This window comes from Lotus japonicus, chromosome 4 (genome assembly GCF_012489685.1).
Source record: "Lotus japonicus ecotype B-129 chromosome 4, LjGifu_v1.2".
Lineage (NCBI taxonomy): Eukaryota > Viridiplantae > Streptophyta > Magnoliopsida > Fabales > Fabaceae > Lotus > Lotus japonicus.
In genome coordinates this window covers 3,844,679-3,870,739 of record NC_080044.1, presented here as the reverse complement: position 1 = coordinate 3,870,739, position 26,061 = coordinate 3,844,679, and the positions used below count along the sequence as shown (strand labels likewise).

At 37.6% G+C, this 26,061-nt stretch overlaps 5 protein-coding genes across 5 annotated transcripts; 3 read left to right on the top strand and 2 right to left on the bottom strand.

Moving 5' to 3' along the window:
• The first annotated feature begins 5,738 nt into the window (after window positions 1-5,738).
• On the top strand, window positions 5,739-6,692 carry LOC130715971 (vacuolar iron transporter homolog 4-like). Its single transcript, XM_057566140.1, has one exon. The coding sequence runs from the start codon at window positions 5,823-5,825 to the stop codon at window positions 6,471-6,473; it is 651 nt and encodes a 216-aa protein (XP_057422123.1). The 5' UTR covers window positions 5,739-5,822; the 3' UTR covers window positions 6,474-6,692.
• Window positions 6,693-9,569: 2,877 nt separating this feature from the next.
• On the top strand, window positions 9,570-10,865 carry LOC130710872 (uncharacterized). Its single transcript, XM_057560257.1, has one exon. It carries the CDS (start codon window positions 9,570-9,572, stop codon window positions 10,863-10,865), a length of 1,296 nt encoding a protein of 431 aa, XP_057416240.1.
• Window positions 10,866-10,873: 8 nt separating this feature from the next.
• On the top strand, window positions 10,874-11,890 carry LOC130710871 (uncharacterized). The gene has a single exon (XM_057560256.1). It carries the CDS (start codon window positions 10,874-10,876, stop codon window positions 11,888-11,890), a length of 1,017 nt encoding a protein of 338 aa, XP_057416239.1.
• A 3,136-nt stretch (window positions 11,891-15,026) lies between these two features.
• On the bottom strand, window positions 15,027-15,914 carry LOC130713641 (nodulin-21-like). The gene has a single exon (XM_057563423.1). The coding sequence runs from the start codon at window positions 15,805-15,807 to the stop codon at window positions 15,127-15,129; it is 681 nt and encodes a 226-aa protein (XP_057419406.1). The 5' UTR covers window positions 15,808-15,914; the 3' UTR covers window positions 15,027-15,126.
• Window positions 15,915-22,443: 6,529 nt separating this feature from the next.
• On the bottom strand, window positions 22,444-24,081 carry LOC130716219 (pollen-specific leucine-rich repeat extensin-like protein 1). Its single transcript, XM_057566422.1, has 2 exons — window positions 23,736-24,081; window positions 22,444-22,822 (listed from the first exon to the last, which is right to left on the bottom strand). The coding sequence occupies exons 1-2, from the start codon at window positions 23,907-23,909 to the stop codon at window positions 22,640-22,642; spliced, it is 357 nt and encodes a 118-aa protein (XP_057422405.1). The 5' UTR covers window positions 23,910-24,081; the 3' UTR covers window positions 22,444-22,639.
• Window positions 24,082-26,061: the final 1,980 nt, after the last annotated feature.

Genomic DNA, 26,061 nt, shown 5'->3' with positions numbered 1-26,061 from the left:
AATCAAGGCTGTACTTATGAATTCGTGGTCAGATGCTCTAGTTTTAAGAGTCTTACTCTTATCTCAATTGTCTGACATCGCCCAATTGATAGACCTAAGTTGGAGAAATGAAAAACATGCTTGTTCAAGCAATGTTTTAAGAATTATGCCTCATTAAAAACTCTTCCGCCCGGGTAGAGAAAAGAGTGCATAATGTTGTATCCTTTGACTGTTTTTAGTCAACTCATCACCTGTCAACTCATCACCTTGTTAGCATAAGATAAAATATAATATAACACATTGACAATATCAAAACTAGTTGTTCTCCGCCCAATGTTTTAATTTCCACGCCCAAGTAAGAAAAACTAATCTCCATCTCCTTTTATTTGTCTTTAAAAATTGCAATAACAAAATAAAATCTTGTAAAACTTAATACTTGCTAGAAGAATGAAACGCCCAACACTTGCACTCACTTGCACTCTTTCAAAAAAGAATTTCGACACAAGAGCAACTCAAGTATATGTATACAAACATCATGTGTGTCACAAACTCATTATGTAAATGTAACTCGAGAAAAAGAACATGTTTTAAGCACAGATGTTTCAAAAACGTTTACTAAATATACTCCATTCTTTTCAAGATGAACATATGGGCTTTCTTAAAGTTTGTCAACTGGCCTTGGAATATAACAAATGCTTCACTTTCAAAAAATACTAAGCCCGAATACTAAATGTCAGAATCACTTGTAATTAAAATCATTGATGAAAGAGATCCAGTTTCGAATAAATCATCACATCGCATAGTAGTGGGTTAAATCAGTTTAATAACTAATAGCACAAACAGCCCCAAAAGGCCAAGATTATGAATAAACATATAACATGAGTGAGTTTAAAGGGCACCACTTTCGAAAGTCACCGACACATATGTCATATCTTTTCGCCCCTTTGAGACTTGGGCAGGGCGGTCCAATTTGCATTGCCCTACTCGCAATGAAACAACATCTCATTGTGGCATTTGATCAAACACTTTGTGTGCAATGTTGAAATCTGCAATTTTCACAAAACAAATGACAATAGCGGGTGAAAATTTGCTATCCAGAAGAGAGCATCGACTTAATGGAAATGTGCAAAAAAACTTTTAAAAGGAGAAAGAGTCAGAGATAGGGATCAAAGAAATCGAATGGCTTGAAGAGTCATCCTTTAGAGGTGGTGGGCATGAGCAGTTGCAACTCCAATGTGGCAGTTGAGACAAAATAACCATTTAAATTTAGAGTTGACGGTTGATATTGAGTGGGCGGTTTCAACCCAAAAGTTGTGGCTTCGGCGGTTAATATTGCATATCTCGTCATCAAGCATCAAATTTCGCCCGCGTCTGGGCTTTCGCACTGCTGTTGAAGATCGCGCCACCGCAAATTTCTGTTCTCCTCTTCGTCTCCTTCCCTTTCCCTCGATCTGTTTCCTGATGTTGAATTTTTGGTTTAATGTCACCAATTTCGTTTGCCTTCCTCTTTGATGTCAAAGCATTATTTCCTTTTGAAACTGACATTTTGACAGAGATTTACTGCATCGTTTCCTCTTCAATTTCGTTCGCCCTCCTCTCTCAGAAGTAGAAATCACATAGTCTCTTGTTCGTGGTAGTGGGGATTTGTTTTACAAAAGCCCCACGGTGGGCGCCAATGTTACGGTCTGGAACTATCAAGCAAGGGCTAAACAGTTTGAGAGCCATAGAAAAATGACAAAATGAGAAAATGTGTGAAAAGTTAGATCCCCCACCGCTTGCGTGGTGTCTGATATTTATAGCTTGGTTCTGACCCGCTTGGGATCATGGGTCGCCTGCCCATTATATGTACAAGTATTGCAAAGCCCACAATATTACAAAGTTGGTACGCCCATATCAGTAATGCATATTTCCTAAGTTCTCGACGCTTATAGAATTAATGCGCCCTATAAGCCCATACCAGTACAATGTTGATCTTCTCTTTTGTCATGAAGCTTTACCATTATCCTTGCTGCTTTGGTCTTGTCTTCTTGTCTTCATTGACTTATCCAAGTCTCCATTATTTTTGCTATGGTCTTCATTGTTTTTGTCATGGTCTCCATAGCTTTTGTTATCATTAAAACATATTATGTTCTTTTAGAGGGAGAACTCATATGAACCTTACAGTATTATACCAATACTCCGCCAAGTTGATTTAACTAATCATTGTGATATCGGTCGTTATCTGATCTAAATGATTTTTAACTTAATTAGGTTTTATGATTTTTTTTTTCTTTTGCTTTGGTTTTGTTCGATTATGGGAGCGGGATCGTTGTGGTGGTTTTTATACGACCTCAACGATTTTCTTTCTATTTTTTGTTTTGTTGTTACTTTTGTGTTATTGAACTTTGGTGTTTTGTGTGGCAGATTCGGGATTTATTATAGAGGAGGAAGACTTTTGAGTTTTATCTCTCTTGATTTATGCTTTTATCCTGAAATTGGTTTTGCGGCTTTTATTTCTGGTTTAGGTTTAGTTTTGATCTATTATTGAAAGGATTGTTCTTCAACACTTTATATTTCAATAAATTTTGCTTTATTATATAAAATCTGAAAAGGAGATAAATTTTAAAAATTAAAAATATACGAACATCACGTGCATAAAAGTTTTTGCGTTCTTTTTTTTAACCAACAAAAGAATTCATTGTTAATCTTAAGTATATAAGGTGTGCTTAACCAAAAAAAAAAGTATATAAGGTGTACCTAAAAAGTTAGGTCAGAGATTAAAAGAACATAAGGCCTAAGCTAACTAGCTTTATGTCATAACACACCGATCTTTAAGCATAACAAGTAAATCACAAATCAAGCTAATAAATCAACACAAGAGTATTGGTGTTGTTTGTAACCAAGTTATCCGTTTTATTTTTTTAGGCTAAAAAGCATTTTTGGCCCTTGATGTTTCAAGTTTGTGTAAATTCTGCCCCTACTCTATTTTTGTCGACGTTTTTACCCCTCATATTTTCAAACAGTGCACCGTCTACCCTTCCGTCAGTCAGGCTTTCTCATGAGAGGTTGCTGAGTGGATTGGAGAGATGAAGAGGAGTATATGAAGTTAATGATAATCAAGGAAATGATATAAATTAAATTTTCTTGATGTATATATCAATTATGTATGTAACTGAATTGGTTAAATGCATGTTTTGCTACTTACAAGTCTTGAGTTTGAATCTCTCATGCCCCCTTTTTCCAATTTCACTTGTAATTTCCATGTGGCAGGTCCAAAAAATATTTACAAAAAAGACAAATCGGCTCATTTCGTTAGTTTTTTAACGTTTGACTGACGGAGACGGTGCACTGTTTAAAAACATGAGGGGTTGAAACATCGACAAAAATAGGGTAAGTCAGAATTTGCACAAACTTGAAACATAAGGGGTCAAAAGTGCTTTTTAGCCTATTTTTTATTAATTGTTACTCTCTCTGTTCCTCAATATAAGAACCAAACAACCACTTCACACCATTTAACAAATTTAACTAATCTAGATAATTGCATTAAATTTGTTCTCAATTTATGTCAACTTTTCAAAGTTACCCTCAACCCATTAGGCTTAATTTCTATGCATCTTTAATGCTATAGCAAGTGGAAAGAGAGATAAATTCAATTAAATAAGGACATTCTTGTCCAAAAATAACTAATTCTCCACAAACTTCAAGTTGGTTCTTATAAAAAGGATCAAGTGTACTTTTTATTTAGTTCTTATAAATAGGAATAGAGGAAGTATTTTTTATGAATAAAATGTCTTAAAATGTTTAATTTTTCATTTTATAATTTTAATTGATAACCAAACATCATGCGGCAAGAGAAATTATTCGATTGAAATTCCAATGCAAAATAAAGGAAAATATATTTTTTACATCCTAAATTTACCTACACTTATAAGATACGAGAATAGAAAATAGAGAAAATGAAATATATGGTGAGTGGTTTGATAGGAAAAGAAGAGAATGATTAAAAGAAAAAGTTTGTGAAAACATGATGAAAGTAAAAGTAATATGAATAAGTTAAAACTCTTAAATAAATTTGAAAACAAAAATTACATACATCCAGTGTTAAACTCGACTCGAACCGGCCGGTTCGACCGATTGGACCAGGAACCGGACCTCTGGCCGGTTCGAGTCGAGCATCGGATCGGGCATGCAATTGACTCATTTTGAACCGTATTAAACTGGTCGGGTTGATATAAAAACCGGCGACCCGGAGCTACGGTTGAGATAGGGGCTAAGAGACCAGAGAGGAGGGAGAGCAAGGCACCACCAACAGGAGCTGAAAGACTAGCCAGCATCGGGACTGGATCAAGAAACGACAAGAACAACTTTGGCTTAAAGAATCCCCAACAAAGAGGGAGAACGAGGATGGCCAGAGAACCTGAGAAAGGAGAAAAGGCTTTAGGAAGACCCCAACTCGCAGCGATCAGGACCCCACCGCAACACCATCCACGTCTCAGCTCCGTCTTTCAAGAACTGCCACAAGCACTGCGACTCCTTGGACCGACCCAAAATAAAATCCCTAAATCCAAAACCATATACCACATATCTGGAAGGAAGCACTGTTCCCCCGCTACAATAGAGAAACCACAGCACAGATCTACGAAATCCCGCGGCCACAAAGAGAAACCAAGCGGCGGTCGAGAACAACGACAAACAACAAGGCACATACCTGGAGGGCAAAGACGTCGGCGGTCGACGTCGCCACAGGGAAGAGAGAACGACTCCAGAACCTTCTACCACGAATGAAAACCAGGGGCGAAAGGGACAAGAAAATATGAGCCTGACAGACGGAGCCGAAGAACCACCGCTAGGAGGGAGAGGAAACACAGAAGGAAGAAGAAAAAAAGGGGGGCCCGCCTCATGGAGGGGAGGGGGTGGAGCTTGACTCTTGAGCAAACCTAGCAGAGCAATTTTTTTCTATTGCTACTTTCACGTTAGTTTGCATTCTTTCAAGTGTGATGGATTATGGGTTATGATTCTTAATTGAATCGCCAATTTCAACTTAAATATTGTTGATTTCTCTCTTTGAAATTAACATTCAAATAGTTCACATATATATTTAATACATATGAAAAAGAGATAGATACAAATTTCAATTTGAGAAAACTTTGAAGAGTTTACAATTCCAAGAATCCTCATACAACCAACATTGAACCAAGAAAGTTGAAAATCTAAGGAGTATAAATTCATATGTACATCAAATTAGAAACAATACTCACATTCATTATTTTATTTATATCTCTCTCATCTATTTTTAATTAAAGTTTGAGTGAGTTAGACTCTAATCACCACCATAGGTCAGACATGCTTCTAAAATCACATAACACTTACAGAGGTACTTATTGATCACTAGCTAACACAACTCTCAGATCAGGAGCAGAAATTGAACACACGACACATATCTCTCTTCTTGTAACTATCACATTATATATTATATGTCCCTTACCTCTCTTTCCTTCCTATATCACTCTATCACTCTACAAGTCGATACCATATCCATATTGATGTTCACTGAACATATTTCGATAATTAAGGTGGAATATCTAAGACTAGGATATAGGTTTGAGGTAGTGATGAAATTTTAAACGCCAACCAGGGGTTTGTTAATCAAGAAAGACACCAACTTGTAGCTAGTGCCCTCCTCACTTTATATCCTCTCCTTTATTTATAAATACGTGGCCATTAATTTGCAATGACAAAACTTGATGATCCCTCTGTATAAATACCCTCATCAGGAGAGTGTGATTGCCACAAGCTCTCAATATCATATTCCCATATTTCCTACTTTTCTATCTAACAACTTTTTATCACTTTTGATATTCATCATGGCATCAAACCATGTTGAGATCCCTATCCATGCCAATGTTTTGGAGCCAAAAGAAAGCGAAGGGGTAGAAGAGAGCAACAATAATTATATTGACTACTCTCAGAGGGCTCAGTGGCTCCGAGCGGCGGTTTTGGGAGCAAATGATGGGTTGGTCTCAGTTGCCTCACTGATGATGGGTGTTGGAGCTGTTAAGGAAGATGTGAGTGCCATGCTTCTTGCTGGTTTTGCTGGGTTGGTAGCTGGAGCTTGTAGCATGGCAATTGGAGAGTTTGTCTCTGTCTATACTCAGTATGACATAGAGATAGCTCAAATTAAAAGAGAAAGAGAAACTAATAATAATAATAATAATGAAGAAGCTGAAAGGGAGAAGCTTCCAAACCCATTTCAAGCTGCCCTAGCATCAGCACTGGCTTTTACAGTGGGTGCTCTAGTGCCACTTCTCGCTGCTGTGTTTATAAGGAATCACAAGATCAGGCTTGGTGTTGTTGCTGTTGTGGCTAGCTTGGCCTTGTTGGTATTTGGAGTGGTAGGAGCAGTGCTTGGAAAAACCCCAGTGAAGAGGTCTTGTTTTAGGGTGCTGATTGGAGGTTGGATGGCTATGGCCATAACATTTGGCCTCACAAAATTGATTGGCTCTGCTGGTCTTTGAAAATTGTCTGTTACTCTAGTACTGTTGTTATAGTAATGTTTTTTCTTGTTTTTCTTCATTACTATGATTTGTGCTAGGAAGGGTACTCCAACTTCTAGTATTACTATTAATAGGTTTGTGTCTGCTTTGTTAACACAATAAGCTAGAATGCCCTCATGCACACAACTACATTTAATAGCTATGTTATCCCCAAGAACTTCAGGGGTCCTTATGTTTTAATTTGTTTTATCTGGATCTTTTTATTTTATTTGGTGTGTTACCCTGTGTTTATCCGTACGTGTTCCAAGCAAAATTGTATAAGAAAAAAACATACATCAATTTCCTTTCCTTATGTCTATTTTGTTAAATTCTTCATTTATGTAATGATAAATGAACTTCAATGCTCGTTTTAGCATTAAAAATTGCTTTGGTCTCATTGTCAACGCTAATTTTAACCCTATAACATGGGTTAAGCTGGCGCTAAGACGATATAAAGTGTCAAATAGAAAATTAATTACACTAAGCTTAAGGATATCGTTAGACATCCGACTCTACTTAGTGTCCGCTAAATTGCTATTAGCATTGGCTTGGGAGGACGCTAATTAGCCATCAACTAATGATAGAGTCCCAGGCTTCAATTCCCATGATGATTCTTGTGGAGCAGGTAAGAAAGCCTCCGCGAGGAGGTGAGCTACAGAAGCTTAAAATGCACTCCTCAAGGAGCCATTGGCTTCGGAGACACCTAAAGCTTTCAAGGAGAGGGCGCTGCAGCTGCCTAGGGGAAAGTTGAAGTTGTCAAACGCATGGTCACGACTCACGACTGTCATTGCTAAGGTGGACATGTGTTCCTAGATAGGGGAGGTTTGGCAAATGGATCCACTGGTACTATGTCATGGATCGACACGATCATCCAATGAGTGATCAACCGCTCCGCCCCACTCAATGTTGTCATCAGATTTAGAACTTTTTATTTGTAGTCATTTTCAGTTTGCTATTGATTAATATATATGATTTGTTCAGGTTTGCGAAAATGAAAGTGAGAAAAAAACATAAAATAAATTCTAAATAGCGTCTTTTAGAGACTGAAACTAATATGAGTTACAAATTTCTTGTTACTACTTAGCGTCAACCATATCGACGTTAATAATATCAAATAAAATAAAATTGGTACGTATAGTGTCAATTTAACCGATGCTAAAGCGTTTGGTGACGGAACAGGACAGAACAGAACGGAACGGAACGGAACGGAACGGGACAGAACATGATGGAACAGGATAATAATGTTCTATGTGTTGTGTTTGGTAACTCCAAGTCAATAGAACAAAACCATGATTTTAATTACATATATTACCCTGCATGCTTAATATTTGATTGAGGAAAACAAATTGAACTCAATTGAACATTTTGCATAGAAACTGTTTGTTATTGCTTACTTCATGAAATAATCACTTATTTCTTTAAAATAATCACTTATATATTGTTTAAGTTGTTTCAGTATGCTATTCAAAAAAGCAGAAACCTAATTATCTATTTAAGCTATTTTAAGTGAGTTTGTTTAGATTAAAAAATATTGATTTTTAACTATAATTTTTTTAAGAGATGTTGAGAAAAGCATAAGTTGATTCGTGTTTGACTACTCTAATTAAAATCACTTTTTTTATCTCCCCTCATCTATCATCATAGATTTTCATTATAAGCTAAAGTCACTGTTTCAAATAATTTGTTTTCAGCTTCAGCTGAAACAAACACAAAAAGTGATTTTTTGATTAAAAAGTGATTTTTCCAAAATAAGTTGAATTAAACGCACTCTAATTGACTCGTCTATCATTACTTACAAAAACTGATTTCACTTTTGAAAAAATAATTGATTTTATTTTAATTAAGTTGATTCGTGTTTGACCACTCTAATTAAAATCACTTTTTAATCTCCTCTCATCTATCATCATAGGTTTTCATGATAAGTTAAAGTAATTGTTTCAAATAATCTGTTTTCAGCTTCAGCTGAAACAAACACAAAAAGTGATATTTGATTAAAAAAGTGATTTTTTTATTTCAAAAGTGATTTTTGGATTGAAAAGTGATTTTTTCAAAATAAATTGAATCAAACGCACTCTAATTGACTCGTTTATCATTGGTTACAAAAAGTGGTTTTACTTTTGAAAAAAATAATTGATTTTATTTTAAGTGATTTTTTTGAAAAAGTAGATTTTCATTTAACTTTGTCTACAAATATAATAAGTGATTTTAAACTGTTTAGATACATAAAATTTCAAATATAAATTAGGGGTATTTTAGAACTTGCAAAAGTTTTAAGAGAGTGTTCTGTTCGGTCCCCTCCGTTCCACCCTTTTACAGGGAACCAAAGTGTCCCGTTCCTGGAGCCTTTTGTCCCGTTCCGTTCCATCTTAAAAACACGACAAACACAGAACAAAACTCATGTGTCATGTTCCGTTCCCTTCCCACCTGTCTACCAAACGCTAGAGTCAGCTTATACGAGTAACGCTAATAATTATATCCTAGAGTCGGTCGTTGCAACATGTGTGTGTTGTGTCGGCTAAACCGACGCTAACTTAACGTCGCGGTCACTAGGGCTAATAATTAATTGTTAGCTTCACACAAATTAACATGTTCGAGTCACAACACATGCTAAGGTTGAGCCAAATCGACTTTAACATCAGCTTTTACCTTATTAGCGTTGACTTTTGACCAACATTTGCTAACGCTTTTTATCTACGATCAAATACAAGTTAATTGTCACTCACCTGATATCTCTTTGAACTTTAATTTTAATAACAAGATGTAGCAGTGAACGTAACATGTCCATTTCAATAATGGATTGGAAAATTTTAAAAAGATTGTGTCTTGAATGACGTCTCTGCTAGGGTTTGAGAATATTTCCGCCTGGGATCTGGTGCGCAGCCTTTGACTACCGCCGCCCTGTTGGATCTTGTGCCTGGCTGCTCTTGTGTACGGGATTCTTACGTCCTCGGCTATCTCATGCACTAGGGCCACGCTTGCTCTGGTGTGGTGTTTCTTACGATTTGCACGTCTGTTGCCGTTTTTCTCTTTGTGGCCTTTATTCCTTTGCACCTGGTTGCTATTTCTGCTGGTTTTGTGATGGGGTCTTTTGCTGATGAGCCGGACTTTGATCTGCAAGGCGAGGAGAACGAGATACTGACTGTAGGAGGGTTTGAAACGTTACCAGAATTGGATGAAGATGTGTGGATGGTGGGCGTGGTGCTAGCCAATCACTCGGTTAGCGTTTTTGGCTTCAAGACTGTGATGCGTGATTTATGGCAAACAAGAAACTGCGTTGATATTCGTCATGCTGGGCAGAATTATTTCATATTCAAGTTTACGTCCCCAAAGGATAGGGATTTGGTGCTGAAGTCTGGCCCGTGGTTCTTCGAGCGCCACATGTTGGCTCTTAACACTTATGATGGCAAGGGAGATCCAAGCGGTGTCCCGTTAACGCAAGTCCCCTTTTGGATTCAAATCCGGGGGTTGCCGACCACTGGTAGGACGGAGGCGGTGGCCAAGTCTTTGGGGAAGGCGTTTGCTGGTTTCCTTGATTGGGACAAATCTGAGGCTAGTAAGTATGGTTCGTTCTTCAGGGTGAGGGCTTGGGTAAGGGTTGATGCACCTCTTCGCCGGGGACATATGATTGCACCTGAGAAGGGTGCACCCTTAAAGCTCCGTTTCAAGTATGAGAAGTTGATAAACTTCTGCTATAGATGTGGGCGAATGGATCATGTCCAGAAAGAGTGTGGCTTTGAGATTCCTGCTGGAGGGGCACCTTTTGGTCCGTGGCTCCGTGCTGATGGCGATAGGTACTTGATTCCGAGGTGGAGGCCTGGGGGTGAGAGGGCTCGTGATGTTCGTGGGGAAGACTTAACAGGGATAGGTGAGGGTTTGGAAGGGGGTGGGGAAGTGGTGCGGGTTGAGGGGGAAAGGGTGCAGGGTGAGGGTTCCGGGGAGGGTAGTACGGTGGGTGAGGGGAAAGGGAGTGACGGGGTGGGAGCTTCTGAGGCTTCCTCTGAGGGTCCACGGGTTGAAGGAGGGGGCGGGGAGAAGGGGGAGGGTGGTGAGCCAGGGAAAGAGGGGAGGTTGAAGACAACTGGTGCTGGGTGCGCTGCTAAGGTAGGGAATGGTCGTTCGAGTGGCGGTATTGTGTTTAATAGCCCCCCCATCCGTGGCCTTCGGGGTGGGGGGAGGAGAGGGGGTACACGAGGAGGAGCCTCACGTTTGGCAGGTGGAGATCGTGAGTATATGGGAAAGGACCTGTTGGGTCGTAAGAGGCCTTGCACTCCAACTTCTTCCGGTGGTAAAATATCTCCACCTTTGAAGAAAACTTCTACTGATATTGGATTGGGTTCGGCGGCGGCTGCGGAGCAGCCCCGCCCTCCTCAATGAGGCTCTTAATGTGGAACTGTCGTGGGCTTGGGAACCCACAGGCAGTGCTAGCTCTTAAGGGGCTAATCCACTCTAAAGCTCCCGATGTGGTTTTCGCAATGGAAACCAAGATGTATACGTCTGAGGTGTTGAAAAATAGAGGTATGGGTGGGTTACCCAATGTTTTTCCCGTCCAATGTGCGGGTTCAGGAAGGTCACGGGCAAGTGGCCTTTTCTTAATGTGGAGTTCAGAGGTGGAAGTAGACATTCTTTCAGCCTCATTGAATCATATTGCGTTCTCTTTGGTGCATCCTGATCATCATGATCCTATGCACATGCTTGCCGTGTATGGCTTCCCGGAGGAGCAGAATAAAGTTCGCACGTGGCAGCTAGTTAAGTCCATTTGCCCTCAGGGTAGAGATGTCCCTTGGCTATGTTTTGGTGACTTTAATGATATTTTGTCCCCTACAGATAAGCTGGGTGGAGACCCTCCTAATTATGCTCACATGCAAGAGGTTATGGCAACTTGTTCGACCTGTGATTTACATGATGTGGGTTTTTCGGGCTATAGGTTCACTTGGTCTAATAAGAGGGCAGTACCAGGCACCGTGGAAGAAAGGCTTGACTATGCTTTAGCAAATGATGCTTGGGATGCGCTTTGGCCAGTCACTGAGGTCACTCATTTACCCAGGTATCGTTCTGATCATAATCCTTTACTGATTTGTTGTGGGTCCAGGGGTATGAGGAAAGAATTGCAGAGGACTAGCATGTTCCGGTTTGAGGAGCTGTGGCTTCAAGAAGAGGAGTGCAAGGAGTTAGTGACTGAGGCTTGGGGGGAGGGGTCGGCCATGGGTCTGACTGCAAAGTTGAGCTCCCTTGGTTCATCCCTCAAAGATTGGGGGCGTGAGAAGTTTGGTGATATACCAAAGAAAATTTCTGACACAAAGGCTCTTCTTCAGAAACTACAACGGCAAACTCAATCAGAACAAGTGGTGAGGGAGACCAAGGAAGCTGAAATTGCTCTAGACACCCTTTTAATGCAATAGGAAATTTGGTGGAGCCAGAGGTCCAGGGCGAATTGGTTGAGGTTTGGGGATAAAAACACAAAGTTTTTTCACCAAAAAGCTACTCAAAGGAGGAAAAGAAATATGATTGAAAAGATTCGAGATGATGGAGGCAGAGAATTTGTAGATGACCCTAATATTGGCAGGGTGTTGGGTGATTATTTCACTAGCTTGTTTACTAGCTCCTCTCCTTCAGGGATGCAGGATGCTGCGAATCTTGTGGCTAATAGAGTAACGGCAGCTCATCTTGAGGTGTTGTCGGAACCCTTTACCAAGCTTGATGTGGAAGAGGCGTTATTTCAGATGCATCCAACGAAGGCCCCTGGTTTAGATGGTTTTCCTGCACTCTTTTACCAGAGGCATTGGGATATTATTGGCGATGATGTTGCTCATTTCTGTTTGCAGGTTCTGAATGGAACTGCCTCACCATGTATCATTAATAATACTTTGTTGGTGTTAATTCCAAAGGTTAAGAAGCCTGATCATGCGACGCAGTTCAGGCCGATTAGCCTTTGTAATGTTTTGTTTAAAATTATTACAAAAACTATTGCGAATAGATTGAAAATTGTTTTGCCTGATTTGATATGCAACACTCAAAGTGCTTTTGTCCCGGGGCGTCTGATTACAGACAATGCCCTGGTAGCCTTTGAGTGCTTTCACTACATGAAGAAGAGAATTACTGGCCGGAATGGCATGATGGCTTTGAAATTAGACATGTCAAAAGCTTATGACAGAGTTGAATGGTCTTTTTTGAGCTGTGTGCTTCAGAGTATGGGTTTCCCAGATAGTTGGGTTAATTTGATTATGCAGTGTGTTTCGACAGTTAATTTTTCAATTATGTTAAATGGAAATCCTCAGCCATCCTTTACACCCCATAGAGGGTTGAGACAAGGGGACCCACTTTCACCTTACCTTTTTATCCTTTGTGGGGAAGTTTTTTCTGCACTGATTCAGAAAGCAATTTTTGCAGGTTCTTTGCATGGTATCAAGGTTGCCCAAAAGGCACCTGTGATTTCTCATTTACTTTTTGCAGATGACAGCATTTTGTTTGCTAGAGCCACGATTAATGAAGCGGCATGCATTTCTGATATTCTTTCTACTTATGAGAAGGCTTCAGGACAAGTCATAAATCTTGACAAATCAATGCTCTCAGTTAGCCGAAACGTGCTTGATACTAGTTTTAATGAGCTTAAACAGCTTTTGGGTGTTAAGGCAGTGGAGAGTTTTGATAAATATTTAGGACTTCCAACCATAATTGGTAAGTCTAAATCCCAGATTTTTAATTTTGTTAAAGATCGAGTTTGGAAGAAGCTTAAGGGCTGGAAAGAGAAGTTCCTCTCCCGTGCTGGCAGAGAGGTTCTTATCAAGTCGGTAGCTCAAGCTATCCCATCTTATGTTATGTCTTGTTTTGTTCTGCCTGACAGTTTGTGTGCAGAGCTTGTTGGTATGATTGCCAAGTTCTTTTGGGCTGGTGATGCTTCCCGTAGAGGAATACATTGGGTTAAGTGGAGCACTTTGTGCCGCCACAAGCATGATGGTGGTTTGGGCTTTCGAGATTTCAAGGCATTTAACTTGTCTTTGGTGGGGAAAAATTGGTGGCGGATTTATTCGCAGTCGGACACTTTGCTTGCTCAGATTTTTAAAGCTGCTTACTTCCCAAGATCTGATCTTTGGGATGCAAAGAAAGGATACCGGCCAAGTTATGCATGGACTAGTATTTTACGATCAAAGTTGATTTTTGACAAAGGAGCAAGATGGAGGATTGGTGATGGAAAGAAGGTTCAGGTCTGGAGGGATAATTGGCTTCCTGGGGGAGCTCCTCTTTTATTCCGAGAGGATTTGGTGGCTGAATGGGGTATTCATTTGGTTTCTGATTTGATTGTTCAGCCCCATGGTGGTTGGAATGTACCTCTCTTGGAGATGGTTTTTGCGCCAGCAACAGTTCAGCGAATCCTTGCTGTTCCAGTCCCTCTGTTTCGTGGTGATGATTGCTTATTTTGGCCCTGGACTGTTAATGGCATGTACTCCAGTAAGTCAGGGTATCAGCTGTTGCAATCTCTGACCCAAGAGGGTGTATCCTCATCTTCCAGTGGAGGTAATCTTCATCCTTCGTTATGGAAAAAGTTCTGGAGGTCTGAGGCCTTGCCTCGGTGCAAGGAGCTTGCCTGGCGAGCAATCAAAGGGATTCTTCCGGTTCGAGTGAGCCTCAGGATTCGTGGAATGGATGTTGATGATCGGTGCCCCTTGTGTGGTTGTGAAGAGGAAACGAATGATCATGTGTTTGTGTGCTGTCCGGCGGTGCAACCGTTGTGGTTTGCTTCGCCGCTGGCAATTCGGGTGGCTTCTTTTTCGTCCTTGCATGAGTTGGCGGTGGCGTTCTTGTCTACGGCGGAGGAGGACTTCATACCGGTTTTCCAGGCTTGGTTGTATACATTGTGGGAGGCTAGGAATGCTTTGATTTTCAACAACAAACCTGTTTCCATGGAGTCCCTGTTGCAGAGGTTGTCGACGCTTATGGAGATGCCCACACCAGTTCATGCACCTGTGGGGCGAGCGCAACGGGACATGGCTTCTTCTTGGTCGCGGCCTCAACGAGGAACGACAAAGGTTAATGTTGATGCGTCTTTTCGTGCGGATGGAGGAGCCAGTTATGGTTTGGTGGCTCGGAATTATCTAGGGGAGGTACTTGCGGTGGCGACCTCCCATACAACTCCGGCTTTGTCCGCGACGCTCGCTGAGGCACAAGGAATTCGTTGGGCAATGGTGATGGCACGAGATCTTGGGTTCATGAAACTGTGCCTTGAGACTGATAATTTGCAGGTCTTTAATGGTTGGAGAAGCTCTTCTCCAGGCAACTCTTATTTATTTTCTATTTTAGCGGATTGTCATAGATTAGTTTCTCAATTTACTTCTGTTTCTATTTCTTTTGTACGCCGGAATGGCAACGCAGTTGCAGACTATTTAGCACGGCATGCTTCTTCTTATCCGGGGGCTGTCTGGATTGAAGAAGCTCCGCCTGAAGTGATTCCTCTTGTGGATGCTGATGTTATGGCTTCTATGCCCCACTCTAATTAATATATCTATCCTTTATTTCAAAAAAAAAAAAAAAAAAAAAACATGTCCAATTAAAGATCTCACACTTATTCAATTAATGAAGATAAAAGGAGAGGTTAATTGCTCTCATTAGACAAGTGACTAAAAACCAGGGCCAAGAGGATTTATATTTCCAACCCACCAGCACTTAGCAATTTTGTTAACCCAAAAGTGATAGCCATGGCCATCCATCCCCCAATCATGAACCTCACACAAGATCTCGTCATGGGAGTCTTTCCCAGCAGAGAACCCACGCTACCAAAAGCCACCAAAGCCAAGCTAACAACCACCACAATCACAAGAAGCCTTATCTTGTAAACTGAGACGAACGAACCTGAAAGTAAAGGAACCAATCCACCTATAGAGAATGAGAATGCAGATGCCAAAGCAGCCTGCATTGGATTAGGTATGGATTTCCTTTTCTCCATCGCCATCTCCAAGTCCCTCTCTCCTTGCTCACTCTTGATCATGTCTCTTTTCATTTGCCCAACCTCGACTTCATACTGTGTAAACACAGAAACAAACTCACCTATTGCCATTCCACAAGCTCCTGCAACTAATCCGGCGAAACCCGCGAGCAGCATTGCTTTGGCATCTTTATTGACAGCTCCTACGCCCATCATCAGTGAAGCAACAGAAACCAAACCGTCATTGGCGCCTAACACCGCAGCACGAAGCCATTGAGCCCTCTGCCAGTAGTCAACAACGCGGGGAACATCAGTCACTTGTGTTTGCTTGTTCTGATCAGTGGTTCCATTTGCAGGGTTTGGAATTGTACCTACATGGTTGGGTGCACCAGCAGCCATTTGGTGCGAACAAGCAAAAAAGTAGAGGTAGAGAACAAAGAGTCAAGACTTGAGAGATGAAGAGGGTGGAAGTTCAAGGCTTCTTAACAAGAAAAGAGTGGAGAATCCGAGGGATATATCATGTATATTGATCCATCTGATTATTGAAAGGTTTGCTTGTGCGTTCGGCCATATGATAAATATATATTTTTGGATACTTGGAAGAGGCAAAGAGATTCTTATAATACGGTAAAATATAATAAGGAGAATCAAACCATGAAAGGTAAGAACAGTTATCTCTCTTTTACCCCATCAAAGCATTTTCAATAATTTTTTAATGTAATCTCTCCATTCCTTAATATAAGAACCAAGCAACAACTTCACACCTCTTAAGAAATTTAATAAATTTAGGTAATTGCATTAAATTTGTTCTCAATTTATATAAGTTTTCCAAAGCTACCCTCAACTCATTATTCATAATCTTTATGCATCATTAATACTATAGAAAGTGGAAAGAGAAAGAAAATTCATTTAGTAAGGGCATTCTTGTACAAAATTAATTAATGCACCACAAACTCCAAGTTGGTTCTTATAAAAAGGACCAAGGTGCACCTCCCATTTGGTTCTTATAAATAGGAACGGATGGAGTATAATTAAACAAAAAGTTAAATTGGTGGTAAACACTCTTATTGCATTTCATCTCATCATAATTCAGCATATGATAGGTGAGTTTATGCATTTTATATGCTTCAATTCTGAAGTAAGCTTTTATATCACGAAACATGTTAAAAATAGAATCATTCATGTGTCTTTTCTCAATAACTTAAATTTTTTATGATTAATTCATGACATGATATTAGAGATGGAGACATTAAAACAACTCTGACTATAGATGCCCTTGCTTCCACCTATGATTGAGCTAACTCTTTCCCCTCTCTACCGGCTCCATCAACTCGCTGAAGCAGATTTCTATAGTTCTGGTACAGATATAGTTGTACTTTTTCTTGTTCACTCGTTATACAACCTGACAAAACAAAGACTAAAGATAGAGCTCCAACCGGATTTTTTAGGGAGCCACTAAGTCATACCTCTCTACTATATTCTCTACTCTGACTAAATTGTCTAGAGTTGGATCGAAGTTGAGTTTTAGCATATAGTAGGTGGATGTGTGAACTACAAGAAATGTTTGTTTTAGTGTCAAAAACTTAGCAACAACCATGACACCGATGCTAACTTTAACACTTTAAAGAAACTACGCTAACTTTAACACTTTAAAGAAACCATTTAAATTTAGTGTCAAACTGACTGATGCTAATTAGCACTGGCATACGAAAACTTGTATCAGTTTGAGAAGACGCTTAAGCTAATGGCCAACGTAGCGTCCGCCACCAACAATTAGGAGTTATGGAGGACCAATACATTCACCGGCCAATGGGAACAAAAGTTAGCGCCAGTCAAGTCGACACTAATGACTCTTGATTTCTTCGCCCAAACATCGTTGTAAGCCGCTTTCTTCTGCTTTCTCCTCGAACCTCATTTTCACTCTTTCAACATCCTACACCTCTCTTTGTGCTCTATCGCTTACCCCTCCCCCCAGTTCCCCATCTCCCTACTCCACCGCTCCTCCCCCCACCCTTCTATGTCACCTTTTTCCCATTACCCTCCTCCGATGCCTCTCACCCTCACCCTCCTCTGACCCTATGAGCCACCCCTCCTTCCTCCTCTGTCCCTGTCACCCTTACCTTCTCCCTTTGCCCCTCCTTTATCCTCCACCACTTTCACCCCCCCTACGACGAAGCTACCTATTCCCCCTCCTCCTCTGCTACATTCACCCACGCTTTGCCCTCTCACGTACTCTGATCTCCCTCAGCCGCTAGATCTGCCTCTCTCTTTGCCCCACTCCTTGTTGGAAGACACCCAATGTCGTAGGTCGCCCCACTACGGTAGTCCAAGGTCAAAAGTCCTCTTAAGAGTGCATTTCCTAATAATCGAACTTTTAACCTCATGAGTCTAACAACCATTTTTAACCACTGAGTCATCACTCATTCATCATACTTAATTGATTTTGGAGTGAATAGTCAATTTGTCCTTGAAGTTGTGAGCATCGATCACTTTCGTCCTTACACTTAAGAAATAGCTTCGAAAGTCCCTGAAGTTGTAAAGCGTGAGCCATGTTGGTCCAAACATCTTTTTTTCGTTCGTCCTAGGTTAACTTCTTCCCATGTGTCACGTTAAGTGCTACGTGGGTGTCAATTTAATCCCTGAAGTTCTAAATTCATACTCAGGTTATTAGTGTTGCGTTGAAAAGTCCAATCTCTCTACCTTTACTCCTTCTCAGACTCCCTTCATCTCTTCTCTCTCCCCCTATCATTGTCCTTCTCCCACCCCTCTCTTCCTCGGTTCCTCCCTCAAATACTAACGCAGTAAGGAGCTAGAGCTACCTTCCTTCTTTTCTTGAATGCACAAGCCGCTCTAAGATCCCTTCATTAGAATGAACCGCAGATAACCACTTCAAGTTTTTTAACCTCTAACTAAAAGGAGACAGTTAAGAGCTAGGATCGGTGAAAAGTGTCATTCAAATTCCTCTGGATGTTTGTCTATAAAGAATGTCTAGAGAGGGCATCGTCTAATAAGGTCAATGTCTAACAAAGTTAACATACTTCAACTTCTCAGACCATAAATAACATCTGGTGATGTGTCACTTGTCTCAAAGAACAAGAAGATACTAGTATATATGTCTCATTCAATAAAGAATCTTGTGCATCGTGCCAATGCCTAGCAAAGCCAAACCTACATTGTTCCACAAATCTGAGAATTTTCTCAAAGAACTTTTAGAATATTACCTCATCAAACTTCAGGAACCAATCGATCACTACAATATGAACAATAATTCTCTTGTAGTGATTTGCTATCAATTATGAAATATATTCGGCTAGTGATTTTTTTTTTTACAAGAGGAAAAATTCGGCTAGTGAATATAAATATTAATTACAAATTTTTATGTCATATATTTCGATAATATTAAATAATGATATTCATTATTAATAAATCAAATATTACTAATAATATTCACATGTTCAGGCACGCTTTCATTGTAAATATATCTATTATACTAGTGTTCTTTACCCGTGCGTTGCACGGCGATTAAATTTATTGTAAAGATGAATTAGTAGAAATATGTTTTAACTTAGTTTAGGCTCTTTTTAGTAAGTAGAACAGATATGGAACCGAACATATGTTACAAACATGTAGATGAATGAACCACAATAAATATATTAATTTGATGAGGTTGTATAGACCTCACAATGGCAACACTTGAATAGTAATAAGAACCCAGTTTTTAAGGAATGCATTACATTGAAATTGAAATAAGTTAAACATAACAATGACAACAACATTAACCCTTATTAGAAGTTGTAGTCCATGATTAATGATAAAAACTTCATAACCAATCATGTTGTCAATCAAGCATATTTGAGCTATAGAACCTACAAAAGAAAAATTTACATAAGAGTAATAATCAATAACCAATACAAATATAAATTGTGTATAATTTGAAAATCTTAAACAAACCTTATAGACACGCCAATAAACCTTCAAATTAGATGATCAATAAACTGCTTGAAATCTTTTTATACTGTCAAGAATAAAAAGAAGGGTTAAGGGTCATATTAGTCACTGTTTGGTAAAAGTGTTTGATTTTGGTTCCTTAGCCAAAAAATGATGTTTGACTTGTGAAAAAATGGAGAACATGTTAGGTGGAGTACGTTTTCCTTTGATTTCTCAACCTATGATTGGATCTCCATCCCAAGATACTGTTTAGAGCACCTTTGATTTCTTAGAGATTAGTTCCTTGTAGACTTGGTTTTGAATTCAATTAATGATTGGTGGTAGATTAATGTTGATCGAGGTTTTTTGACTCTGCACGGGATGGTGGAGGGACACTAATTTAGAAAGGAATTTGTAATTCCCTTTATCTTTGTAATTAAATATATTTATTATTTGGGTTGGAGTACTCCTAGTGCTCTCTGTCAATATATTTTGCTAGTTCAAAACAAAAAATATTTAAGAGCATACAAAATTTATACGCAAATTTTCAGATTCCGTCTATAATTAGGCGGAAAATGTTACTTACACACCTCAAAAAGAGGTGGAAGAGGTGGAATGAGGTGAGAGATAGGAAGAAAAGAAAAAGTAAGAGAGAGAAAGTATGAGATGTGATAGATGATAAGAAGAGAGAGATAAAAACAAAAATAGGTGGAAATGAAGTGTTTAAAAAATGAGGTGTGTATATATCATTGTTGATAATTAGGCTACACACTATGAGCGTGATATAAAGCCTAATAAATTTTTATGTATTTCCATTATGATTATTTTTGTGATCAAAAGTTATGTTATTCTGTAGTTAATGATCATACTTTAAAAAGATATAAGAAAATAATTTTTTTTTTCATTTGTGTAGCCCATTAAGTTATTGAACGAAGAAAAAGCATTCACCTAAATGTAAACCTGTATTTTTCCAACTAAACCCACCCCATAAGTGGGTTGAGCCGAGCACACTCACAACCTGAGTCCATTTTGGTCGACCTAATTATTACTCCACCTCAATTATAAGATTTTTAATTATTACTTAAATTTCCATGCATTGAATTATTAATTAAATTTCTAAAAGTAACTTAACATCACAGAATTGATTATTGGAATTGGGTCACAACCCACCCAAAGAATTAACAAACAAAACAACTTTTAATAATATAAATGAAAAAGGAATTATGTATTCCATATTTCAGACCATGCAACCTAAATATCTCCATAGATACTTCATGGAGATGATGCTGCCGTGCATTTGTCGAGATTTATTAACAAAATAAGGGCAGTTATTTTGTTCACGTTCAGACGATAGCTAGGAGCGCTACTTGATCATCAGAGGTTCTTCAAAGAGTTGGTTGATACAAAATTCTGGTTGGCTCCATTCCAGCACATATATATCTATTGGAATTTCCTACATCAGTAAAAAAAAACAACATTACAAAATAGACTAAAAAAATTTCTCATAAAAAAAATATATTTTTCCGTTGAACAATTTTAGTGGTCGAGGTACCTGGGTAATTTTTTACTCTGGCAAGTTGGATCAAAACAACTGCACCGAGTGCACGACCAGCAGAAATGAAATCAACATATTCTTGTACAAATTTCCCAATCAAAACATTCAATTTTGCTCTGCTATATCAATAAAAGACAAAATTAGGTTCTTTGGTGTATTGGAAAAAAAAAAAAACGTAATTATAAATGAGTACACGAATGCATATTAAATTACCCTGCTGCAGAAAGGTCGATCAATTCGGACGACCTTCTCAATCTTTCTAAGGATTGTGAACTCTTGTACTCGTCCAACCTTACTCAAAACACCGATTATATCTAAAATTTCCAGATATCAGAAATTGTTAATATTGTGCGAATAATATAACTACAAAATAATTAATAAAGACTCACCGATAGTGGGCGTATCCTCCCGGAAGTTGAGTTCAAAAAGATGAGTGTTTGACGGGTAATATTCAGAATTTTCAAAGCTAATAGTTGGTGGAAAATGGAAGGATTGATAAAGTTGAAGAATAGCATGAGGTGATTTATATATAAATTTCAGAATTAGGGTTACTTCTCAATGCAAGTTAAAAAAGGAAGGAAAATTAAGGTAATATTATGCATGGTATTTGAAATTAGCCGGCGCTATTTCTTTTTTCAACCAAAATTTCAATCGTACGCTTATAGTGACTTTTAATAGCATAAGGTGATTTACTACTCAAAATAGGAAATTCAATTAATTCCAGGGTAATTTTTTCTTCATAAGAATGGAATGTATCAATCATGATATTAAAATATTACCGATGTAGCAAAAAAGATATTAAAATATTACCCCGTGCGTTACAAATCATGATATTAAATAGTGATTCCATTTATTATAATATTACAAACGTACGGTTCACTTATAATTATTATGAATGATAGGTCAATATTTCTCATTTATGGAAATGATTAATTATAGGAAACGCGTTATTTAACTGAGAAACGCGTTGATTTAAAAAAAAAACTGAGAAACGCGTTGTCGACGGTCCTCGCACAGGTAATGAGTAATTATAGGAAATTCGAAACTATTTCGAATATTTTTAAAAAATGATAATTCTATTTAAACAAATGGATCTTGTGGTGCAAAACAAAAATTATTTGTAATTAAATAGTTGAAATAGTCAAAATGTTAATCAGCCATTAATGTGGATATTTTATGTTAGCAATTAATGAATGGCTAAAAAAAATAATAAAAAATCAGCATTCAATATATAAGCTTTCAATAATGGGCCTCCATACAAAACTGAAATGAAAATGGGCTTTGTAATGTTTTGGTCCAAATCAATAAGAGGGTGACACTTGTTAGGCAAAGAAGGAGGTTGGGTGAGAGTAATTCTTGGAGTGCCAAATCAGCATGGTGGGTCTCACAAGCTTCCTCTTTTCTAAAGTATATAGATATAGATATAGATATAGATAGATTTCAAAAAAAATCAGAATTTATTATGCCTTCACGAGCGTGAAAGTTTATTTAATATTTATGTAAAATTAAAAAATAACTTGAGAAATTCGAAAAAGACTATCACACCATAGAAATAATTTGGAAAAAGAACTTATTAATTAAATGCTCATTTAATCCAACAACTCTAAATCGAAATTCAATTTTGCATAATATAAGATCTAATAAATTTTCCTTGGAGCACTAAACAGAAAGGCAACAAATTTGTATACTTGTTGAAGTATATAAAATCAATCCTGGTAAAACCTTTGTCTACACGCACGTTTCTCAGCTCTATGCCTCTTCTGTTTTGGGCTTCTCTTCTTGAACTTGGGCTTTAGGTTCTTCTTCCTTGGGCTCCTCCTCGGGTTTCGGGTTTACTTCCTTGGTTTCAACCTTTACTTCCTCAGTGGTTGCTTTTTCTTCCTTGGGCTCAGCTTGTACTTCTTCCTCAGGTTTCTTTGCCTCCTCTTCATTCTGCTTGTACAAAAGTGATAATAATTAGGTTGAAATGTTTAGGAGGATGTAATAGCATTAGATTGAAATGTTTTAGAAGTATAACTTCATTGCTGTAACCTTAAAAACAAAACTTAATTGTTGTTGGTAAAGTATTCTTAATCTTCACACCATTTTCAATATTCTAATAAATCAAATATTTTTTGGTACGGTTCATCAAATCTAAATTTTTTAACTGTATTTTAGATTAGCATCTTTCAGAATTTCATAAATCATTTAAGATTTACCTTGTGTAAAATTACTCTAATTTAGGTGGTCAAATAATATTTTGACATTTGTCACGAGAATATTATGTGATTTAACCTAATATTTATCTTGGGTGATATAAAAACCTAATTTTTATGCTCACTTTGTTTGAAATAATTTGAAATTTTTAAAATGGTTTTATTTTAATGAAGGGAAAGAGTAATTGTCATCTAAGATTTTACAAAAATATTAAGAAAATAACTAAAACTTTTGATTGTGTTATAAAAAATATTTTATTAAATAACGCTTTCATTATTTTTCCAATTGTAACGAAAAAAAATTATACTTTCATTATATTAATAATTTTACCATTATAATTCTTATAAAAACATCAAAATAAATTGATAAATAATATCATGTAAATTTGCAAAATGGTGATTAAAAAAAGGTAAAACTCATAAACTAACAATTATTTTAACCAAGTTTGGGATGGATGAAGATCTTAATCCCAAGTCTCTTTTTTTCGTCACCAATCAAATTGCATGAGTATAACATTTATAATCTTATATTAGTGATTTCTGAATTATATGACATAATTTGATTGGTAGAACAAAGATATAGATCAAATGAAAACAGAAGATTTCAGTCATCTCAGAGACCTAATTTGAAGGAGAAATTAAGATATTACCTCATTGAGCAAGGTGCTTAGAGACTTGTTATCTTCATTAGGGGTTTCCTCTGTCTTCTTTTCAACATTGGCTTCACTCTCCTGCACCTGCTCAACCTTAACCTCCTCATTCTTAATCTCAGGCACTGGCTCAGGACCCTCATTGGTCTTAGGGTTGCTGCCACAGTTTCCCATATTGAATGATAGATGAGTTAATTAAGAGAATAAAACAAAGTTTCTTTCTTGATATTATCGTCCTCCCTCTACAATAACAAGAGAAAGAACGCTAATTAGAAAGCAAAGAAAGGTTGAAGGAATAATGATCAATTGTGTTGTAGCTAATTCTTGAAAGGTTTTATAAAGGGTCACTACGCGTTAATTTTAGTTTGTTTTGTTTGGTTCTTAATGGCCTGCAAAATTTTGAGGAGGCCAAGGGTTGCTATTATTATAAATCATAGCTTAATTTAGCAAAGGATTGTAACCTTTTTTTAATGTATCAAACTTGGAACTTAGAAAAACCATAGGCTCTGGTTGTAGCCAATTACCAACCAATGTTTTGCTTGATAAAATTAAAATAACCACAAGCCGTTTTCATAAATAGAAAAAAGGAAAACAGATTCTATGGTTTTTTGTGTGCTTTTTGCCTGCATGTATGTTCTGTCAATCATTGTATTGCTTTGTTTTGTTTTTTCTTTTCAAATTTTCAATGGTTGTTATTAAATACACATTAAGTCACTAAAAGACGCAATTAACTCTGGCTTTTTATTTTGGACAAGGGGTGAAATTCGAATCAAACTCCTGGGGGGTTACAAAGCTGATTTAGCCCCATATGGTATGATTTCAATTTTATAAAAATGATTAAATCAGGATTGGAATTTTTTCTACTCAAATCTGACTGATTTATAATGTTATTCTATCCCTATAAAAAAATATAATGTTATTCTAATCAATAAATAATGAATGAACTATGTTACTCAATCCTAAAAGGAATAAAGTTTTTTGCCACACTTGATCTCTTCACATATTCAACACGTATTATACAATAAAATATAAATATATTTTTCGCACTTTTCTAAAAGTTTTATTATTAATGAAATATATTACTAGTTGTTTTTGAAAATACAACTCATTCTCTTCGAATTATTGAGATATTCCACATGAAACAAGTTGGGCCTAATAAAGGGCCGAAGAAAGGAGATAGTTTAATATTCGGGGATAAAACTCTACATTGGACTTTAAAGAGCAAACCATAAGTGAGTTGGATACCACAATTTTCATCCAAAACCTTAAGACAATGAGTACATGCATGGGTTCACACGCTTATAAACCACTCAAATTTATCATTTATCTTCAAATGTGTAAGTGGCTTACTCGCACTTGATAGTACACAACAATCTCCTTCTCAAGTGTGAGTCCATCTCAAATGAAAGTTGGGCTTGTACTCAAACGGAACCTCAGAGGCTCATGACCCATGTTCAAACAACCATCGACCCTGATATCACTGTTGGGCAAAATAAATGGTCAAACAAAAGAGATGATTTTAAAATTTGGGATAAAACTCCACATTGAAATTTAAAGAGCAAATCACAAGTGGACCAGACATCACATCTTTCACTCAAAACCTGATGACATTGGGTTTATGAGTTCTCACACTTATAAACCGCTCAAAGTTTTTTTTATCTTTCAATGTTTGATTTACTCACACTTGATATCAGAACAATTGACTGTTATTTTTATCCTCTTGTTTGTTGCGGATTTGTGCATTAGTTGTTCCTTTTGAATCTTTTGTTGTTTGTTGGACTTTTTCAAAATTCATTAACTCACTTGGGAGAGTCTTGTTTTAAAAAAATTGTCAATTACTTGTTTTGTTTCTATAACTTTTCATTTTAGGGAAATCATAGCCATGATTTATGCAAGAATGGTTTTACCACCTTCTGACATGTTTTTGTGTAACCAAACATATAGTGTACAGTAATTTTATATCTTTTTCCCTGATGTAGTTTTCCATCACGGCATTTTCACCTGTTCCAAACATAACACATGAGAAATTAACTTTCTTTTTGGTCAAAAGAGAAACTAACTCTTTTTTTTCCTTCTCTTCTGAAAAAAAAGAGAAACTAACTCACATCAATGTAAATTATAAACAAATGAATATTCTAATAAGGATCTAGCAAATGAATATTCAATGACAAATCTCAACAACCGATATCACAATGCAATACATAAGTAATCACATAAAGGGTAGCGCCCAAAACAATGAGTTGGTATAAAACAAATGAGATTCAAAGCACTAGCCCAATACTCTAATCCTGTATTAGACTTATTTTTATCTGCTTGGATGTTTATT

Coding starts and splice junctions, on each gene's coding strand:
- LOC130715971 (XM_057566140.1), top strand. CDS start 5,823: ATGGCATCAAACCATGTTGAGATCCCTATCCATGCCAATGTTTTGGAG.
- LOC130710871 (XM_057560256.1), top strand. CDS start 10,874: ATGTGGAACTGTCGTGGGCTTGGGAACCCACAGGCAGTGCTAGCTCTT.
- LOC130716219 (XM_057566422.1), bottom strand. CDS start 23,909: ATGGGAAACTGTGGCAGCAACCCTAAGACCAATGAGGGTCCTGAGCCA. Junction 22,823..23,735: donor TAAGCACCTTGCTCAATGAG/GTAATATCTTAA, acceptor TTGTACAAGCAG/AATGAAGAGGAGGCAAAGAA.
- LOC130713641 (XM_057563423.1), bottom strand. CDS start 15,807: ATGGCTGCTGGTGCACCCAACCATGTAGGTACAATTCCAAACCCTGCA.
- LOC130710872 (XM_057560257.1), top strand. CDS start 9,570: ATGGGGTCTTTTGCTGATGAGCCGGACTTTGATCTGCAAGGCGAGGAG.